The sequence below is a fragment of the Perca flavescens genome, chromosome 8, assembly GCF_004354835.1.
Source record: "Perca flavescens isolate YP-PL-M2 chromosome 8, PFLA_1.0, whole genome shotgun sequence".
Taxonomy (NCBI): Eukaryota; Metazoa; Chordata; class Actinopteri; order Perciformes; family Percidae; genus Perca; species Perca flavescens.
In genome coordinates this window covers 12,943,171-12,961,254 of record NC_041338.1, presented here as the reverse complement: position 1 = coordinate 12,961,254, position 18,084 = coordinate 12,943,171, and the positions used below count along the sequence as shown (strand labels likewise).

Sequence of the window (18,084 nt, the reverse complement as noted above, 5' to 3'; positions counted from 1 at the left end):
CACTCGTGCCTGGTGTCCGCCCCTTTCTGAGAAGTAAAGAGTTAACGGAGCGGTGGGTTCGCCCATTCTCCTGCTGTGAGTGACGCGATCATCTCCCTTATCCCTCAACTTTGCCTGTTGCCAGACCAGGCAGCCGAGGCGGACGCAGGCTATCGCTGCTGACATTCTGAACGCGATCAACCCCAAAACGTAAATTATTTCCCCTCCCACCTCGTTTATTTATATTTCCCCCCGCTGACTTTTCCCGCAGGCTGCTATTTCCGTAACGATGATTTTTAGTTTTTCTTTCCATCGGACTCCCCGATGTTGTGCAGTCTACTACACGAAGGCGTGAATCTTTTTTTTGAGTAGAGGTGGATCTTCCCGGATACGGCGAGGGGGTATATTAAATTAGGGAAGAAAAAAAAAGAAGAGTTTCACGGAAATCCCCACAAATAAACATGCCGCGGAGGAAACAAGACGCGCCCAAGCGCGCAGCAGGTATGTGTATCAAATTATAATGTGCGTAGAAAAATAAGGTTTACTATCATAAAGCTGCGGATGTTACCTTTTGTTTTGTAGAGCTCACTTTACAGTCACTGCATTTCCGTTACCACTTTGAGTGTGTGTGTGTGTGTGTGTGTTTTTTTTGTTTTTTTTGCTCTCTAACGATCCGCTTTATCACTCTTGGCTACTCTTGTGAGACATCATAGAAACTGTTCCCTGTATTAAAGCGGATGTACAGTTTGTATACAACAATCTGTGATCCTGCGTTTTCGCACTCCACGCTGTGCGAATAGCCTGCTGTAGTCCCATCGGATGAGTTGCCTGCTGTAAACTTTCGCTTCCTATTGTTCCCAACTTGAATCCCTGACAGTTTACTGATCCTAACAGCCATGTACCTTTGATCTGTGGGAGTAAACCCTGTGGAAAAAAAACTGTGTTTTCGTGATGGTGAGTGCTCGAGGCGTGCCATAAGGGGGACATAAGGGCTTTGTGCGCATTTGATCCGAGCGCATAACTTCTTTGCACAAGCTGGGGTGGAAAAAAAGCCCTACCTCTGAGCTTTTTTTCTTTTCTTGGGATAAGATAAACAATTTGAAAGCAGACAATGGGGTTTCGTGGGCTGGAAGGAGCCATAATCGACAGTTGCCATGTCTGATTTGACGGTTGATTGATTGGCTGTCATGCGGCTTTGATCTGATCCTTCCCGATTTGCATCAGAAAATCACTTCCCACCATGTGCTGCAGGCCCCTGACGTCACGTTTAAACCACTTTGAAAGGCCCTGTGTACTTTTTTACGCTCTCTCTCTCTCTCTCTCTCTCTCTCTCTCTCTCTCTCTCTCTCTCTCTCGCTCTCTTTCTAATGGCCAACTGACTACGAAAAAGTAAGAGGGGGGGACAAAGTGGTTTCACAGTAAGACATCACACAAGTACGTACACACACACACACACACACACACACACACACACACACACACACACACACACACACACACACACACACACTTACATACATATACACTTCCAGCAGAGAACATCACACTCCCATGTGCACATGCTCACTTGTTCACTTTGAACACACACACACACACACACACACAGTGGGTAGAGGAGGCGGGAGGAGTGGGTTAGAGGTTGTAAAAGGAGCCGTGTGCTATGTAATGGAGGGGAGGAATGGGTTTGCTCTGTCAGACCGGGCCGTCACAACGGCTTTGTTTCATGTTTGATTTAATTGTCTCTCCCCTGACAGGCCCATTCATCAATGGCTTTAATGGTCAATCAGAGACAGGCTGAGTGAGTGCTCCCATTCTGTTTAGCCATAAGCTGGCCTGGGCTTTTATTTCATCAAAATGCCCCAGCCTAATGTACATGCTCACTGGCTCAGAGTGGCCGCGGGGAGCACATAAAGAATGACTGAAAGCTTTCTGATTTCAGATCAGTGAGGATGTTTTTTTTTTTTTTTTCTCATCTCCTCCTCTCCTCTCTCCTCCCTGCTACACTGCTGTTTCTCTGTTGACAAAAGGGAATAAAAGGCTGTAATATAGATCGTTTTGTGTTTTTAGAAAACAACTTTTTCTCCCTGAAACCACGCTTCTTTGTTCATTCATTCATCTATTCATTTCTTCATTTTTTCATGCTCCCCTTCCACCCCTGTCAGTCAGCCCGTGCAGCTGCAAGTTATAAAGTTGTCAACTGTTCAGTGGCACACAAAGGGTGATGATGAATTGATTGCAGCACAGAGCATGGTGATAGAGAGAGCAAAGAAAAGGATGACAGATGATGGGCCTTGATTAGGGACTTAGGGGGAGAGTCAGCCCACTGCAACCTTGAGACTTGCATGAAAAATCTACGCCGGTACACACACACATACGCACACACATACACTCTGGTTTGCTCTCTCATTGTCTCTCCAACACACACTCTCAGCTTCTCCCTCTCTTTCCTTCCTCTGTCTGAGAGGGTTTCTCTCTCCACAGTACAAAACTTGTTTTGCCTGCTTCATTAGCGTTGGTCCAATTAGCCGTGAGGCTGATGGAGTCCTGACAGCCCCTGTGATTGGAGATGACAAGCTCGGGGTGCCCAGCCCAATGAGGTTTGCCACCACTTTGATGTAATCAACTTGATATTACACAGAGCCGCTCGCCTTTGGTTGTGCTGTAACTCAATTTTCCGCTGCAGGTGACAAATGGGCCTGCCTACCTGGGTCAGGTCTGAGTGCTCTTAACAACCGAGGGCAGCTGGCCATGTAAACAGCCGAGCAAACATGAGAAAGGTACTCCCCCAGCTGTGGAAATACAGACCTACTTCCTTCGTGGCTGGCGATTAGCTTCACCGCAAGCCCGAGGCCTGAAGCTGTTGAAATGGCTGCAGAAAGTTGAAATGCTCCGCCGACTTAACATGAAGTCGACTTTACACTTATCGTGTGTGCAAAGACGCGCGGCTACTTCACATAAATGTCCAACCTGTACAGTATGTCTTCAGAATGGTGTCAGTGTGCTTACAGTATCCAGAGTGTTGCATGTGTTAGTACACTGTTAGGCCATGTTATAACAGCGATCTGGTCTTGTGTGTGTGTGTATAAGAGAGAGTCCGACACAGGAGGGGTGGGGGGTTAGTCTGATTTGGACCAGGCTCCACAGCAACAGTCTCTTCTTTCAGCAGGGTCAGGACTATAGGTGCCAGACTGGCAGCCATCACTCATGTCTGTCTGTGTGCGTGCGCTCAAATCAGTGGGCATGCACTTTCTAATTTGTTAGAATGTTTGTGTGTGTGTGTGTGTGTGTGTGTGTGTGTGTGTGTGTGTGTGTGTGTGTGTGTGTGTGTGTGTGTGTGTGTGTGATAGTGATGAAAGGAATTGTAACTGTAGACCACCTGCTGGGGTCAGGCCATAATTCTCTGAGCTCTTTAGGCCCGTCTATGTTGCTCAGTTTCGTCCTTCTCTTCCCTTCTCTCGGTCTTTGCACACCACCTATGCAGCATATTCCAACTACGAAACCCAAGACAAAGCACACAAACATGCAGTCTTGACGCTAGTAATGATAGGAGCATTAACGGCACACATTGCAGTCACATGCGCACATGTTGTGACTGGGTTGTAAAAAGCAGCAAGTGAGAAATGAAGTAAGCTGTTTTTATATCTGTCTGCCTTCCTGTTGTTTATGTGTGAAAAGCATGCCCTTATGGAAGCAGCAGGGGAGCACGATTTGGGACTTAATTGTTTGGCCGACATACGGGCTGACAGTGTTAGCGAGATTTAACAACAGTACGCCTCCGCTGGCGTTGTTTGCAGGTGTGAGCGCGGCAAATGTTTTGGCCTTGCAGGCCCTGTTGCTAATGAAAGTCCTGTGGCTGGATTCCGGCGAGGTTGAGTCACGTCTGTGATCTATGTGTCTGATAAGTGCATATCTAATGAGGCTGTGAGCAGCAGTGGAAGGAGGAGGAGGAGGAAGGCTGACAGAGTGTTTCCCACAGGTATTGACAGATGCCTTTTTGTTTTTGCCATAGGCCCTGACTCCATAAATCCTGCCTGTGTAATGATAACAGTGCCACCCTGCCAGCAAGTGAGTGAAAGAGAGAAGTGTAGGAGAAGAGAGAAAAGAGGGCAGAGGTGGGAGGAAGAGGAGGAGGTGCTGGTGGTGGGGACGATGAGGAGGAGGAGGAGAAGAAGAGTGGGGGGGGTGAAATGGGCCTTCTCTGCTTTTTAACACACACTTGGCAGATGTCAAGCCATAGGGTTGGGCTTTAGGAGAGAAAGAGGAGTATAAGTACTGTTGTAGTGTCACAAATAGAAAACCGTTAGCCATCCACACACTTCCCTTTCAGCTTTCAGTGTGCTCTCAGCCGAGGTTTTCAGCCAGGACTGCTGTCTGGGCACTGAGTCGGAGGCTTTGTAAAAATAGTCCCACCGCTGTTGTGATAGATGCAGCTGTACCGTAGCGACAATTGGGACAGGCTGGATCCCTCCAACCCCAGCTCCCACCCACCCTCTCTCTCTGTCTCCCACCCCTCCTCGAGGTAGAGAGCGTCAGAGCCTGGTGGGATGTGTGCTCTTTTCGGGGAAACTGAGCTGTCTTCAGGGGTCCTGAAACCCAATCCAGGAGGAGAATAGCCCGGCCATGCCAGAGAGCCGATTTCCTTTTCAACAGAGTCATTTATCACTGACCCACCCTTCGCTTCTGACACAGTGACGTGTGTCATTTATCAAACAGGCTTTACCAGACACACAGAGAAGGGAGGTGGATAGGGGGCAGAGAGGAAGAGAAAGAGAGAGTGAAAGAGGGGAAAACAAGACAGAGAGTGGACTGAGAGAAACAAAGAGAAGGAGAGGAATGGAGAATGAGCTGCAGAGTCAGTGGAGAGAGAGAGAGGAATGGAGAGCCGGGAAAAGAGACTGTCGTTTGTGTGTGTGTGTGTGTGTGTGTGTGTGTGTTAGTGTGTGGGAGAGTTTTTCCAGGAAAGAGTGAGTTTTCCTGAAACCCTTTAGCAGAAGCGTTTGGTAGGTGAGATTTTTTCGAGATGACAGGGAGGATTGAGTTACACTGAGTTGTGTTTTGACGAGCGACAGAATGTTCTTCCATGACACGTCTCTAGATGTCTTAATGAAGGGGAGAAATATGTTTTGTGAGTACACAAAGTCCGACAAGTGTGATGGTTACTCAAAATATATGCACAGCGAACGCACCTAGGAGCGGCGTAGAGGTGTGTGTGTGTGTGTGTGTGTGTGTGTGTGTGTGTGTGTGTGTGTGTGTGTGTGTGTGTGTGTGTGTGTGTGTGTGTGTGTGTGTGTGTGTGTGTGTGTGTGTGTGTGTGTGTGTGTGTGTGTGTGTGTGTGTGCGTGCGCATGGCCATATGGTGTCAATGTTTAATGCTGTGTGTGTGTGTGTGTTGCTCCCTGATGAGCAGGGCTGACAGGTATCACTCATGCCGCAGCCTGGCCTTTAAATGAACCCGAGCTGCTCTGCTCCCCCGTGGCCCTAACAGGCTCTCTCCAAGATGGATGCTTCTTTAAAAATCAGATTAATGATGGATACCAGGCTTATAGTGCCATTTATCATGAAGAATATTATTTAGGCCGGCCGTGTATGGCTGTAACTGGAGAGCCAGGACGAGAAGAAGCAGGGTGGAAAGCCTTAGACAGACACTCACTGCATGATGGATGGCTGAGCGCTCTCTCTGAGTGTTACTAGACACCAGTGCCGCAGCAGTAGACCATAATCAGATAGCCCAGGGATGTTTATCCCGCAACTACACTACCCAGATTGCCTTGCCTGAAGGGTTGCTTTATGAAAGGTATCGTCTATCACTATTATCATCTTTAAAAAAAAGTTAGTGGAATCATGAGAAAACTCTGGACACTGAAGGGCACGTCGACGCCTCAATGGAGTTTATTGCAATTGTACATTATAAAATGATCCATTGGATCCAATCTAACTGACTGTAATGATTACCTAGAAGTTTCCATTACGCTTTGCCCAGAAGAGTCCCCTACCCCGTGTCATTCCCCAACCATCATGAATAAAAGAGTACAGTGAGAGGTCAAGGCAAGGCCAGCTCTGCTGCTGCTACAGAAAAGGGAGAAAAAAAAGAAATCTGTTGTTTTGTTTTTTGTCCTCTTCTTGTTCCCTCTCTCTGTCTCCTACCTCCTCCTCCTCCTACTCACTACTGTGATTTATGGTGGCCATCCATCTTAAGGCTACGTCCATCACCTCCTCGTTGCTAGGCGATCATGGCAGCAGCTGTGTGTTGTGAGAGGGGTTTGGGCGTCCCACTCCCAAGTCCGACTTTATTCCCTTCACCCCCGATTCAACTTTACACACAGTCCCAGTTTTTGTCCCAGCTACAAGCTACAAACCTAATCCCAGTTTCAGACCTGAACCAATCCTTTATTCTCAACTGTATCCCCAGTTTGAGCTCCTGATGTTGTGTCAGCTCTTTACTCTAGGCTTTTACAATAGGCCTGCCTGGTTTTGGACCTGAATTGTAGAACTACAGTAACCCTTGTTTTAACCCCAGCCTTAAGGTGTTAGCACAAATTTATAGGACTTTTTTTTTAGCTCCTATCTTCATAGTTTTAGCCATCAATCCAATATGGCATGATAACATTTTACTTAACCTACTTTTTAAAAAGGCAATGCAACGACTTTGAAACATGTACACCCTGGCTTGACACAGTAATGATTAACTAAGACAGTTTGGGTTCATGGGACAAAGAAAACATGAGTAGATCAGACAGTTTTTAATAGATTCAGTTTTAAGCTGTTATGAAAACATTCCGTTGAACTTTCCATTAACTAAACTGATCATTGTAAACTATTGTGTGACTTTGGCCCACTGTACTTACCGTAGTTTGAGCACGTGCTGTTTCGCAATGCAGTTGACAACAATAAGACACTTCAAGTACATTAAGTTCCACTGTCAAATAGTTTAGATTATTGGCTTGATTATGGTTTATGGTTCTACTAAACTAGTGTTTGTAAGTGTGTTTTGAAGCTGAAAGTTAAATAGCTGAAGCGTGAATTCACACAGACTGATGACCTTTTTTAACAACATTTTTATATGAGGCCTAAACAGGTCGTGGAGTTCTGCTTCGTGGAGCTTTGGTTGACAACTGGCTGAGTAAGGCCGGTTACACACTGCCCGCGTGGCGTGAGTGTGGCGTTTCTGTTGTGTGTCAGCTGTGTGGCGGCTGCGTGGATTTTTCTGTCTTTACACACCAGAAACGTGTCAGACGCAGTGCTGCTGCCTTGTCTGGACACGTGTATGTTTCCCATTGATAAAATGAAATACCATGTTAAACATAAATATATAGTGATTTGATGGAAAGACAACGTTGGCAGTATTGATGGCAAACTAGACTACAGAATATTTCGTTCTGTATTGACAGGTGCAATATTAGAAAATCAAATTTGTTTTTTAAATTACATTTATATCTGCATTTATATCAAAACCTAGAGACTTTCAAACATCAACATGTCATTTATTAATATGTATTTGTGTCTAAATGACATATAAACATCTTTTCCTATTATATTTTGCCTGGAAACGATTCCAACACGCTTGCGTGTTGCGTGAAAAATAGGCGGCAGGCAGGCACGCGCCTGAGACGTGCGTGTCACGCAGGCAGTGTGTAAGCTCTAACCTGTTAACATGGGAGCCGAAATAAAAACGGACACGCCACGCAGCTGACACGCTTGCGCGACGCATCCAGTGTGTAACCGGCCTAAGGCCCAAAGAAAAGAGTGCGAGATAGAGAAGGATGCAGAGATGTGGGATAGTTCTAGGAAGTTCACCTGACTACGTATCATCAGACGAGGCAGGCTCTGTGTGTGTGCATGTCGGACTGAAACACCGCCTTCCCGTGGCATCTCGATCCTTACTGCCCTTGGTTTCTGCACCTGTGGAAGCTGTTTGTGGTTTTTTTCTTCCTTTTTTTATCGCTTATTGTGACTGCATCAAGTTTAAAACTGGGACTGGAACTATGAGTCACCTCATTCTCTTGTACATCAGAGTTAGTAACGGGAGGTCTTTATGTGTCTGTGGCTCGTCTCATGTCAGATAAACAAGATGAATTTTCAGGTCTTGAAGGTCTGTATGTGCAGCTGGCAGCTTTGAGGTCCACTCATAACAAAACAATCAGCAGAGGGTTGAATCTATTCAGTCTCTCTCTCTCTTTCTCTCTCTCTCCTCTTACTATGTGCATTGACAAGGTTCAGCCCTAAGCTTTGCCTGGGGCCAGAATGATCTCTCTGTTTTTCCCATCTCCCATATCGCACATCCTGCACTACAATCGGCGGACACAATGTATTCACAATGCCATCAGGGGGTAGAGAACACACACAAATAAAAAGAAAAAAAACTGACAAAGACATCCACGGTTGCTTGTAACATGATAGCCTGTGTAAGCATAATGTACTGTAGCAGCAGAGTTATGTATAATAAAAAATAAAAAAGCTCAAAAAAATGAATGGCACAAGATGGCCTGGTCATATCCGGAAAAGCGAATTATGTCAGGACTTATTAATATTTCAAATGGCCGCAGATCACCTGTTACATATTTTCTCGTGGGACTTTCAACCAGCCTGTAAGGATCAAAGGGAAAGGAGGGAGAGAACTAAGTTTGATTGAGTGTGTTGCTTTGACAAATGTGTGCAACAGAAAGGCATTTTAGGTATGTTTCTGATCTGCTGCTATTTTGACAGAATGGGGCTGTTTTAGACTAAATTATTCTAATCTATTTAAAGAGTTTTAGGCTGCTGGGAAACTTGAGAAAGCGAGTGGAAGTCAGTGGTTTGTGGGTTTTTTGATTGAGACTAAGGTGACTTCCTGTACTTTAGCTCTCTGGAGCTGTTTCCTGTCAGTAAGACACCCCCACCCACCCCCCACCCCCGCTGAGGGGCCGTGAAGGTTTAAGGGCGTCAAGGTCCGGTTAAAATACATGTCAAGAAACACTCGTCATGTTGTGATACACAGTTTGACTCTCTCCTCTCAGAGCCCCCCCCTCCAATCTGTACACAGACTGACTTCAAATATCTCATACGGCATGTGATCAAAGATCTTGGCAACTACGCCTAACCTCCTTTCCTCTGTTCTTCAACTGGATAATAGTAATAATAAATTACTTTATTTACTGTATATTTTATCTTTCATACAAGAAATGCAGCTCAATGTATATAGGACAACATTCAATTATCATGCATGTTTGTATAGTTTAAGTTTAAATCTTAAACTAGACAATAGCCTGCAATCACTGTGCTTTCATTTTTCCTGTTGCTTGATTCTTTTGTTGTCTTTGAACGACACCATAAAGCTTTTGTTGTAATCTTAACAGTAAGCTATAAGGGACCACCCATGTAGACAATTTCCTCTCCCCTCCCTGTATCCCTGTAGTTGCGTCTTTGTGCATGGTAAAGTTTTCTATGCGTCGATCATATGAATATAAATAAAGAGGTAATCAAGCTATGAAACCTATATAAACAATGCTTTTACGATAGCATTAGTTTATGTTTTATTTTCTTAAAGATCCCCGTAGGATGTTAATTAAGCGTTCTTATTCCTCGCTTCTATTGGTGTATTGCGCAAAAATGTACACGTTGAATTGACATTATACACGGCATTTCTTTATGAAGTAGGTAGCACGTTATTGCACATAGTAGTAGCATTGTGTGAATTTAAACAGATCCTCTTTTCACCATATCTTTGCGAAAACAATTTCAGAAAAATAAATACTTTTTTCTACGTACATCTGTCGTCGATGCTATTTTTAGCGTAAAGACCACAGATGAAATACTGTACTACACTGATGACCGCTCAAAAGGCCTCACCTTTTTTTTTTTCATACCACGATGCCTGTGGCAAGGTTTTCCCTTTTCATTTTTTTTCAGAGACCAAGCAGTCATTTGAGTATGAGGGTCAGAAACAGGTAGAGTTTTTAATGACACATCCTGTTTACCCCGCTGCTGTTGGGTTTGAGCTGGCTCCCAGACTGTTTTCCCAGCTGTGCAGGCCAGACCAGGAATATACACTGTGGTCATCAATTAAAGACAGATTGAAGAAAAGGGACAGGACTTAGTAGTAACTTAATGAAGAGGTATAGGATTGTGCTTTTCACAAAGTTATTCAAATGCATTTGCTGATTTGAGCAGAGATAATCTGGCAAATAAAGAATAGCATAGATTTCTACTTGAGAAAAACATGATTGATTTTTTTTTTAGGTCCTCATATTATCACTCGTGCATACGAGGCCTATTTAAAATGCAGCATCAAAAACAGACAGTGCTTTCAGCAGCACTCGAGGAGAAATAACCCATGGGACAGAGGGAAGAAGACAGAGAGAGAGAGAGACACACACTGAGAGGCTCTGCTTTAGAGGCAGCCACAGCACCTTCCTGCTTAATCACGCCCTGTCCCTGCCCTGTCTGTTGTTCCTGATCGTCAGAGCAGCACTGCAGTATTTCTATCAGATGATCTCTCCCTCCTCGTCTGCGGCCCTTATGTTTATGAAAATGATACTCCACAGGAATGCCTCCTGCATGCCAACATGTCACTGTCTTTCCTCATCGCTTGCATCTACGTGCGTGTACGAGTGTGTTTGAGAAGGGGTGGGGGGTGCTGGTGTCATAACCGACTGACTAGCTTTATTTATAATTTCGTGGGGGTGTATTTGACGTTACGTATCTTAAAGTGAAGTGTGTGTTTCTGCATGTGAGACTTATTTTCTGCAGCTTTTGTGTTTGTGTGAAATGTGTTATTGCTATTTCTGTGTGAGCCGTGACTGAGATGTTGATTGTGTAAAAGTGCATCGCCTACCCTTCTACCCCACCCCAAGGAATCAATCATGGAACCTAATGATTCTTGTCTTTCTCCCACATGGCATCAGCTCACTTTACCATAACATGAGCTCACACTCTCTTTCTCATTTACACACACACACACACACACACACACATGCACACACACTAGGAACATTCATACATTGGCCCTACACCATATGCTTAGATATTAGTTAAGATTACAATCCAAGAGTGTTGTTGTATTCATAATCCTCTTTTATTTTTTATTCTAAGGGAGCCTCAATACTCCCATCACCTTTTATTAGCTTGATAAATCACCTCTGTTGTCAGTCAAGCCAGGGAGAATAATTGGATGTGGTTGTCGCCCTGTGTGATGGATTATCAGTCATTGGGGATTAAATTAACAGATAGTGCTCAGACATAATGGTTTTTGTTTTGCATTTTAAATTGCCTGGAAGCATGGCTAGACTCTGTAGGTTTATAGCAGGTCCTTTTGGACTTCTCTCCCCCTCTCTGTGCTATCTAGGCTTAATGGCAAATGAACAATAACATATAAGGGTCGCAGTTCTATTAGTATGAAATGTAAAACATTTACTGTCAAGTTATGTCACAGAGAGAGCCCTGGGAGAAGGTTAACGAATGTGATAACATGACGTGAAATTGGATATGGCAATAGTTTGATGAAATAGCTAGACAATGTGAAGAAATATGTGGAATAAGAGAAAGGTGACCTGACAACTTGGTCAAGCGGTATGTCAGGCTCGCCTGATGCAAGCTGACATCCGTGACCAGCTAGTCAGGACACAAACACATTAACTACCTCATCCTGGCTGGATTTCCTCTTTCAAATGAGAGTCTGACACGAATGCCTTCCAGAGGAGAAGCGGAAGAGAAAGTAAAGAGGGTGTGGGCAGTCGCTTGAGCGCTGGTAGCAGTGAGATATCTCCCTTGCGTGTTTGCCTGAGCGTGAGCGATTTACCTCCTCGACCCGTTCTCCATCCTACCAGACCCCTCCCTCCCCTACAAATCCACATTATCATAATTGTGTCCAGAACATGAGGGGCCGGGGAAGTGATCATGTCATTTTATTTACACCCTGCTTGGCCTTTTTTACAAACGACATGCCACTGACTGCCAAGCGGACTGGGGCCCGACGACATCTTTTGATCAGGGCTGTCGGGGCCTATCAGCGGAGAATGGCAGGTAATGGATACCCAGTGACAAACCAAATCTCCGGGAGGACGGAGAGTGGGCTGCACCTGCCAGGTCTCCATTAGGCTGGCCTCTCAGTGGGGCTGCTTGCTGACTGTGCCCCCAGGGCCCAAATCAGACCAGCGCCAGCCGCATGGCTGCCTAGAGATTGGCTGTTAGCACTGGAAATGAGAGTTATTTCAGCTATGACATTTTTGTTTAGACTGGACGTGAGTGCGTGGGGCTGGTGGGGGTAATGAAGGATTTAGTCACTGTGTGTGTGTGTGTGTGTGTGTGTGTGTGTGTGTGTGTGTGTGTGTGTGTGTGTGTGTGTGTGTGTGTGTGTGTGTGTGTGTGTGTGTGTGTGTGTGTGTCTGTTTACGTCCACATGCCCAAGCTCGACTGTATGAGTGCAGATCCTATTAAAGCGTATACCTACCGCTTTCTTCGGGCATTTGTCTTAGTTTACAATATTGTCCAAATGGCCGCGGACCTGTCCACAGGCTATTCACTATTTTCAGAGATTATTTGTTTTTCCTTTTTAAGTTGAGCAGTTTTGTGAGTGAGGTGGACAGAAAGTGAGGGAGGGGGCACGGTGACACTGTGGGAGAAGGGGGTGAGTGGTGGGTGAGTCGTCGTTACTCTTTGTGGGTGGACACAGAAGTTTGTGTGCATTTGTGTGTGCGGGGCCCAGCGGTACATGTACACACAAACAAATGCACGCACACACACTTATCATCTCTCTCCATGTAAGCAGTGGACACCAACATGCAAAGTAACAGATCGCTTACGTATTGCCGTCATGTTGGTGCTCATTCTCACCTTGTCCTCTTTATCCCTCTCTTCCCTTGTCCTCATTTTCTCCCTCTCTTTTTTTTTTTTTTTTTGTTCATTTCTTTTTTTATGATCAGTGAAGTGTATTTGTATTATGTTTGCCTGACATTCAACACCTGTTTAGACTGGCTGAGATTTGCTTTTAAGAATGCAGCTTGAATCCAGAGTATTGACTGTTAAGTATTGACTATTAAGGAACTAATGAACTCACTTCCGTCTAGTTGACACTTTAGAATGTCTATTTCACATGTCAAACAAAATTTTGTGTGTGTGTGTGTGTGTGTGTGTGTGTCTGCGTGCGTGTGTCTGCGTGCGTGTGTCTGCGTGCGTGTGTGTCTGCGTGTGTGTAATCAGAGAAGAGGCAGATGAAGAGGCGTCAGACATATTAACTGACAGATGGAGGTTGATCCAACTCATTTATTACCCCAGAGGAGAATGCCACAGTGAGATTGGGCTTCATTAATTTCAGATTTAGTTTTCATTTCAAGCTGTTGCGCCCTGAGATAAATAAAATGGCGCATTATGTTTTTGCCAAGATATTTCTTTTTTGTTTTTCTCCAATAGAAAGAGTGAAAAGAGGGGAGGCATAAGTTCTGTGTGGCTGGGGTAGTATATAAATACAGGCTCGCCTAGAGGAAAATAACACCTCAACGGTTGATGAGGTGAAATGGGATGACTGTAATTTCTCAGCTCAGCTTTAAAGGCTCCCACACAGATGGCTCATTTATCCCTGGGAGTCCTCGGGCACACATAGCAGGGAAACTTTTTTTCTCCAGTTATTCTAACATAGCGTGTTCACTCCCTGCAATTTAACTCATCTCTTTCTTTCTCTCTTTGTCTCCATTCTCCTTGCAGCCTATTCTCCCGAGGAGCTGACAGAGCACACTGTGGAGGATGAGGAGGCGGAGGCAGACGACCTGCCCTCAGCCCCTCAGGATGACCCCCCCATGAAAGATGAGTTTGTGGAGCAAAGTCTCGGTCCGGCCAAGGAGCAGGCATGTGACCAGGAATCAGCTGGTGCTGCGGAGCTCTCAGGACAAGAGATGGACAGTGAGTCACATGTGAGCGAGACAAGTGACCGTCTCTCAGACTTCGAGAGCCCCTCCAGAAAAGCCGAGGGCAACTTGGTCACAGCACCTCTGAATGGTGGCACTAAAACCCCTCCCATAGGCATGGACACCTTAGAACAAATGAAGGTTATCTACTCCAGCTTCCTGACCGGCCCCTTGTGGTCACCCCTTAACTTTAATTCCACATCGCCACAGGCGCAGGCGTCGGCTTCTACGGAGAAGCCAGCTCGCAGCAACAGCACCAGTAGCAGTAGTAGCTGCAGCAGCAGTAGCTATGACTGGCACCAGTCTGCGGTGGCAAAGACACTACAACAGCATCCTCCCCAGAGCCGTCACCCAGCTCACTCTGAGCCCAGCCTCTTTAGTACAGTCCAGCTCCACAGGCAAAACCCAAAGCTGTTTGGCTCAATCTTCACTGGGGCCAGTAAATTCCGCTGTAAGGGCTGTAGTGCTGCTTATGACACCCTGGTGGAGCTGACAGTTCACATGAATGATACAGGCCACTACCGCGATGACAACCAGGACAGGGCAGGCAGCGGTGCAAAGCGCTGGTCTAAACCACGTAAGCGATCCCTGATGGAGATGGAAGGGAAGGAGGATGCCCAGAAAGTTTTGAAGTGCATGTATTGTGGCCACTCCTTTGAGTCGCTCCAGGACCTCAGTGTCCACATGATCAAGACCAAACACTACCAGAAAGTGCCTCTGAAGGAGCCCATGGCCCCTGTGGCAGCCAAAATCATGTCTTCTAAGAAAAGGGGACTCGTGGGGTTGGACCTCATTACCTCACCACGTTCGAGAGAAGGAACCCCCAAAGCTAAGCACCCACAGGCAGACCTGAGTGAACACTCACAGAAGCCCTCCTCCAGCCCCTACACTACCCCTAATAACCGCTACGGCCACCAGAACGGTGCTAGCTATACTTGGCAGTTTGAATCCAACAAATTTCAGATCCTCAAGTGTATGGAGTGTGGGAGTTCCCATAATACACTGCAAGAGCTGAGAACCCACATGATGGTGACAGGACACTTCCTGAGGGTGACCAGCTCTGTGGGGAAAAGAATCAAAACACTTCCTGAGGCCACCTCTCCCAAACCTAGGAGGGTTAGCACACCTACTGAACAGAGGGTCCAGTCTGTCCCACTCGCACCCTCCACCTTCTCTCCTCCACCTCTTCAAACTACGACAACTTCCCCGGCTACCTCCCCTCCTCTTAAAGAAATCAAAAAGGAGGAGGTAGAGGAGGAGTGCACTAAGCAAGAGGCTGTTGGGAACGAGAAGCAAGTTTCTGCTTCAGTTGGGAAGGAGGAGGATGCTGAGAAGGAGGAAAAATACGACATCTCAAAGTATAGCTACCTTACTGAAGAGGACCTGAAGGAGAGCCCTAAAGGGGGCTTTGATATTCTCAAATCACTGGAAAATACTGTGACGTCAGCCATCAACAAGGCACAGAGTGGGAATCCAAGCTGGGGTGGCTATCCTAGCATCCATGCAGCCTACCAGTTCCCCAGTGCCCTCAAACTCCAACAGGGCAGCATGGAAAAGAATTCCCCACTGAAGTTCTTGTTCAACGGAGGGGATGGAGCATTGTTCTCCCTTGCCAAGAACCTGCCCCTCATTTCCCCACCTCTTAGTCAGTCCTCCCCCTTCCCCAGCAACAACTTCCAGGCAATGGAGGATTTAGTGAAAAAAGTGACTGAGAAAGTAGCAAAAGTAGAACAAAGGGTGAAGCAGTTGTCTCCTAAGATGGAGAACCACCTCTCTCCCTGTAGCAGTGAGGCTGGAGAATCTCTTAAGGGAGGAGAGGCTGACTCACCTCAAGAATGGAGGGCAGTCACCCCAGCCAATAGCGACCGGGGAAGCCATAGCGACAGAGCATCCCCGGCAACAGAACCCAAGAGAGAGACAGCAGTCAAATCCCAGCTCGCCTCCACGTTGAGATGCAGTTCCGCCATTATCACTGGCCATACTCCTCCAGAGCAGCCCTTTGTCAACCCTCTAAGTGCTCTTCAGTCAGTAATGAACATTCATTTGGGGAAAGCAGCCAAGCCCTCCTTGCCAAACCAAGATCCCCTGAGCCTGCTCTCCAGACTTAGCCAGAGCATGGCTGAGAGGGCTGCTGTGGCCGCTCCTCCCTCACAGACCAAAAAGCCGGAAAGTGTAGTTGATAATAGCTTTTGTCAGCCCAGTGATGACCAGCCTATGGACCTCACAAAAGGGAAAAGCGATAGAGGAGGTTCTTTAGGCTCAGCCCCCCTAACCCCTTCATCCACAGCCTCCTCTATCTCCCCCTCCTCCCTTATCACTCCTGCAAAGCTAACAGTGGTCTCTCCCTACACATCCAGCAGCCCTCTGCATGAAAACGCATTGTCAGACATCTCAGACATGCTGAGGAACCTGACACAGTCCCACCATGTCCCAAAGGCTCCCTCGCGGTCCCGGGTCACAGACAAAGCCGAGATCGTGGGCTCTACTCACGACGACGACGACGTGTCCCTGCATGGCCACAAACGCAAAGGCCGTCACTCTAACTGGAACCCCCAGCACCTCCTCCTCCTGCAGGCCCACTTTGCCTCGAGCCTGAGGCAGACATCAGAGGGGAAGTACATCATCAACGACCTCAGCCCACAGGAGAGGATGCATGTGTCTCGTTTCACAGGCCTCTCCATGACCACCATCAGCCACTGGCTGGCTAACGTCAAGTACCAGCTAAGGAGAACTGGCAGAACCAAGTTCCTCAAGAACCTGGACTCCGGTCAACCTATATTCTTCTGTAGTGACTGTGCCTCACAGGTCCGCACCCCAGCAGCCTATGTATGCCACCTGGAAGCCCACCTTGGGTTCAGAATCAGGGACCTGGCCAAGCTGTCCCCCAAACAGACTGTCAGGGACTCCCACACTCTCACAGAGAAACTAGTGCCCCTGGAGTCCTTGCTATCTCCACAATCACAAGATGAGTGCAGTGGAAATGGGGCAGTGTACCGCTGCCAGCTCTGCGTCCGTAAATTTGCCACTAAGCACGCCATCAAACTTCACCTCAGCAAGAGCCATGGGAAGTCTCCAGAGGACCATCTGCTATATGTGAGCGAAGTAGAGAAACACTAAATGACTCTCAGCAGTAGACATACTGTAAAAAAACATGTGTAGAATGGGTGGTAAGCGAGAAAAAAAATAAAAAAAATCTAAACAGAATATTTGAAAGTGTGGTAATGCACAAGGATGGCATGGACTACTGTTAAAAATGTCAGCACAATGTGTTTACATCAATTCAGTCTATAAACATTTCTAATTTCTCTGTATTTCAAAAGACATTTATTTCACATCAAAATATACTGTAGGTCAAAGATATTCAGCCTGATTTGTTGTTAGCTTTGTTGTCTTTCTCACTCTATGTACACCTTTTGGTAATGTGAGACAACAGAGGACCGATTATTTCATGATTATGGTGAATCTCTTGACTAGAAGGTCAGCTAATAACTTGAAATGTATTAACTTTATTGTATTTATTTTGTATTTTTGTGAGTTTGGTTTTGATTTGCTGGTAGACTGCATGTTCAACAAGTGTTACTGTTACATTTGTACAGTCCTGTCCTGTCCAGATTTTAAAATGCTCTTTCAAACTGGTCATTTTTAACACCTATAACAGCCAAATGCCTGGGAAAGCTCCTTAAAAGAATCTGCGGAACAGCAAAAGTTCATTGCTTGTTTTTATAGTTTTCTCTGTACAGCCTATTGATTTCCTTGCTGATTGTAAAAGTTGCCTTGTTCTTTATCATTGAGTAAGGGGCACTTAAAATCCAGGTCTGTAAAAATGTATATATAGTGTATAAGCTTACAACTTTGCTGTTTAAATTATGCATACTTGTTATATTTCCTAATTTAAGAGGACTATGACTATCCACTGGTGCAGAGCCTTTGAAGAAGATTAAAAGGACATTGTTTTGCACAATAGTTTTATAAATGTTATTTGATTAAAAAAACAACAATACAAATATGTTAATGCCTTGTGCTTCTATGATTAAATTGAATTAACTGCTGCATAAAACATTAGTTTTCTTTCATGTTTACCAGTCAGAGAAATGTGTAGATCAGGGTGCATTATGAATCTCTAATTTGAAAAAAATAACTATATTTCAACAAGCGACGTTTCAGAGTTCGTCAGAGAGACAACTGACAGTATTGTCCAAAATGTCGTTTACATGCTGTTATCTGATGTTTC

The 18,084-nt window shown here is 45.8% G+C and overlaps 1 protein-coding gene across 1 annotated transcript; it reads left to right on the top strand.

Annotated features, from left to right (window-relative positions):
- The first annotated feature begins 233 nt into the window (after positions 1–233).
- tshz3a (teashirt zinc finger homeobox 3a) lies at positions 234–17,488 on the top strand. Its single transcript, XM_028584995.1, has 2 exons — positions 234–480; positions 13,654–17,488. The coding sequence occupies exons 1-2, from the start codon at positions 441–443 to the stop codon at positions 16,968–16,970; spliced, it is 3,357 nt and encodes a 1,118-aa protein (XP_028440796.1). The 5' UTR covers positions 234–440; the 3' UTR covers positions 16,971–17,488.
- The last annotated feature ends 596 nt before the right edge of the window (positions 17,489–18,084 follow it).

What these genes read in the sequence shown, in the direction of transcription:
- tshz3a (XM_028584995.1), top strand. Translation starts at nt 441, where the DNA reads ATGCCGCGGAGGAAACAAGACGCGCCCAAGCGCGCAGCAG. An exon ending in CGCGCCCAAGCGCGCAGCAG is followed by an intron (nt 481 to 13,653) that starts GTATGTGTATCA and finishes TTCTCCTTGCAG; the next exon opens with CCTATTCTCCCGAGGAGCTG.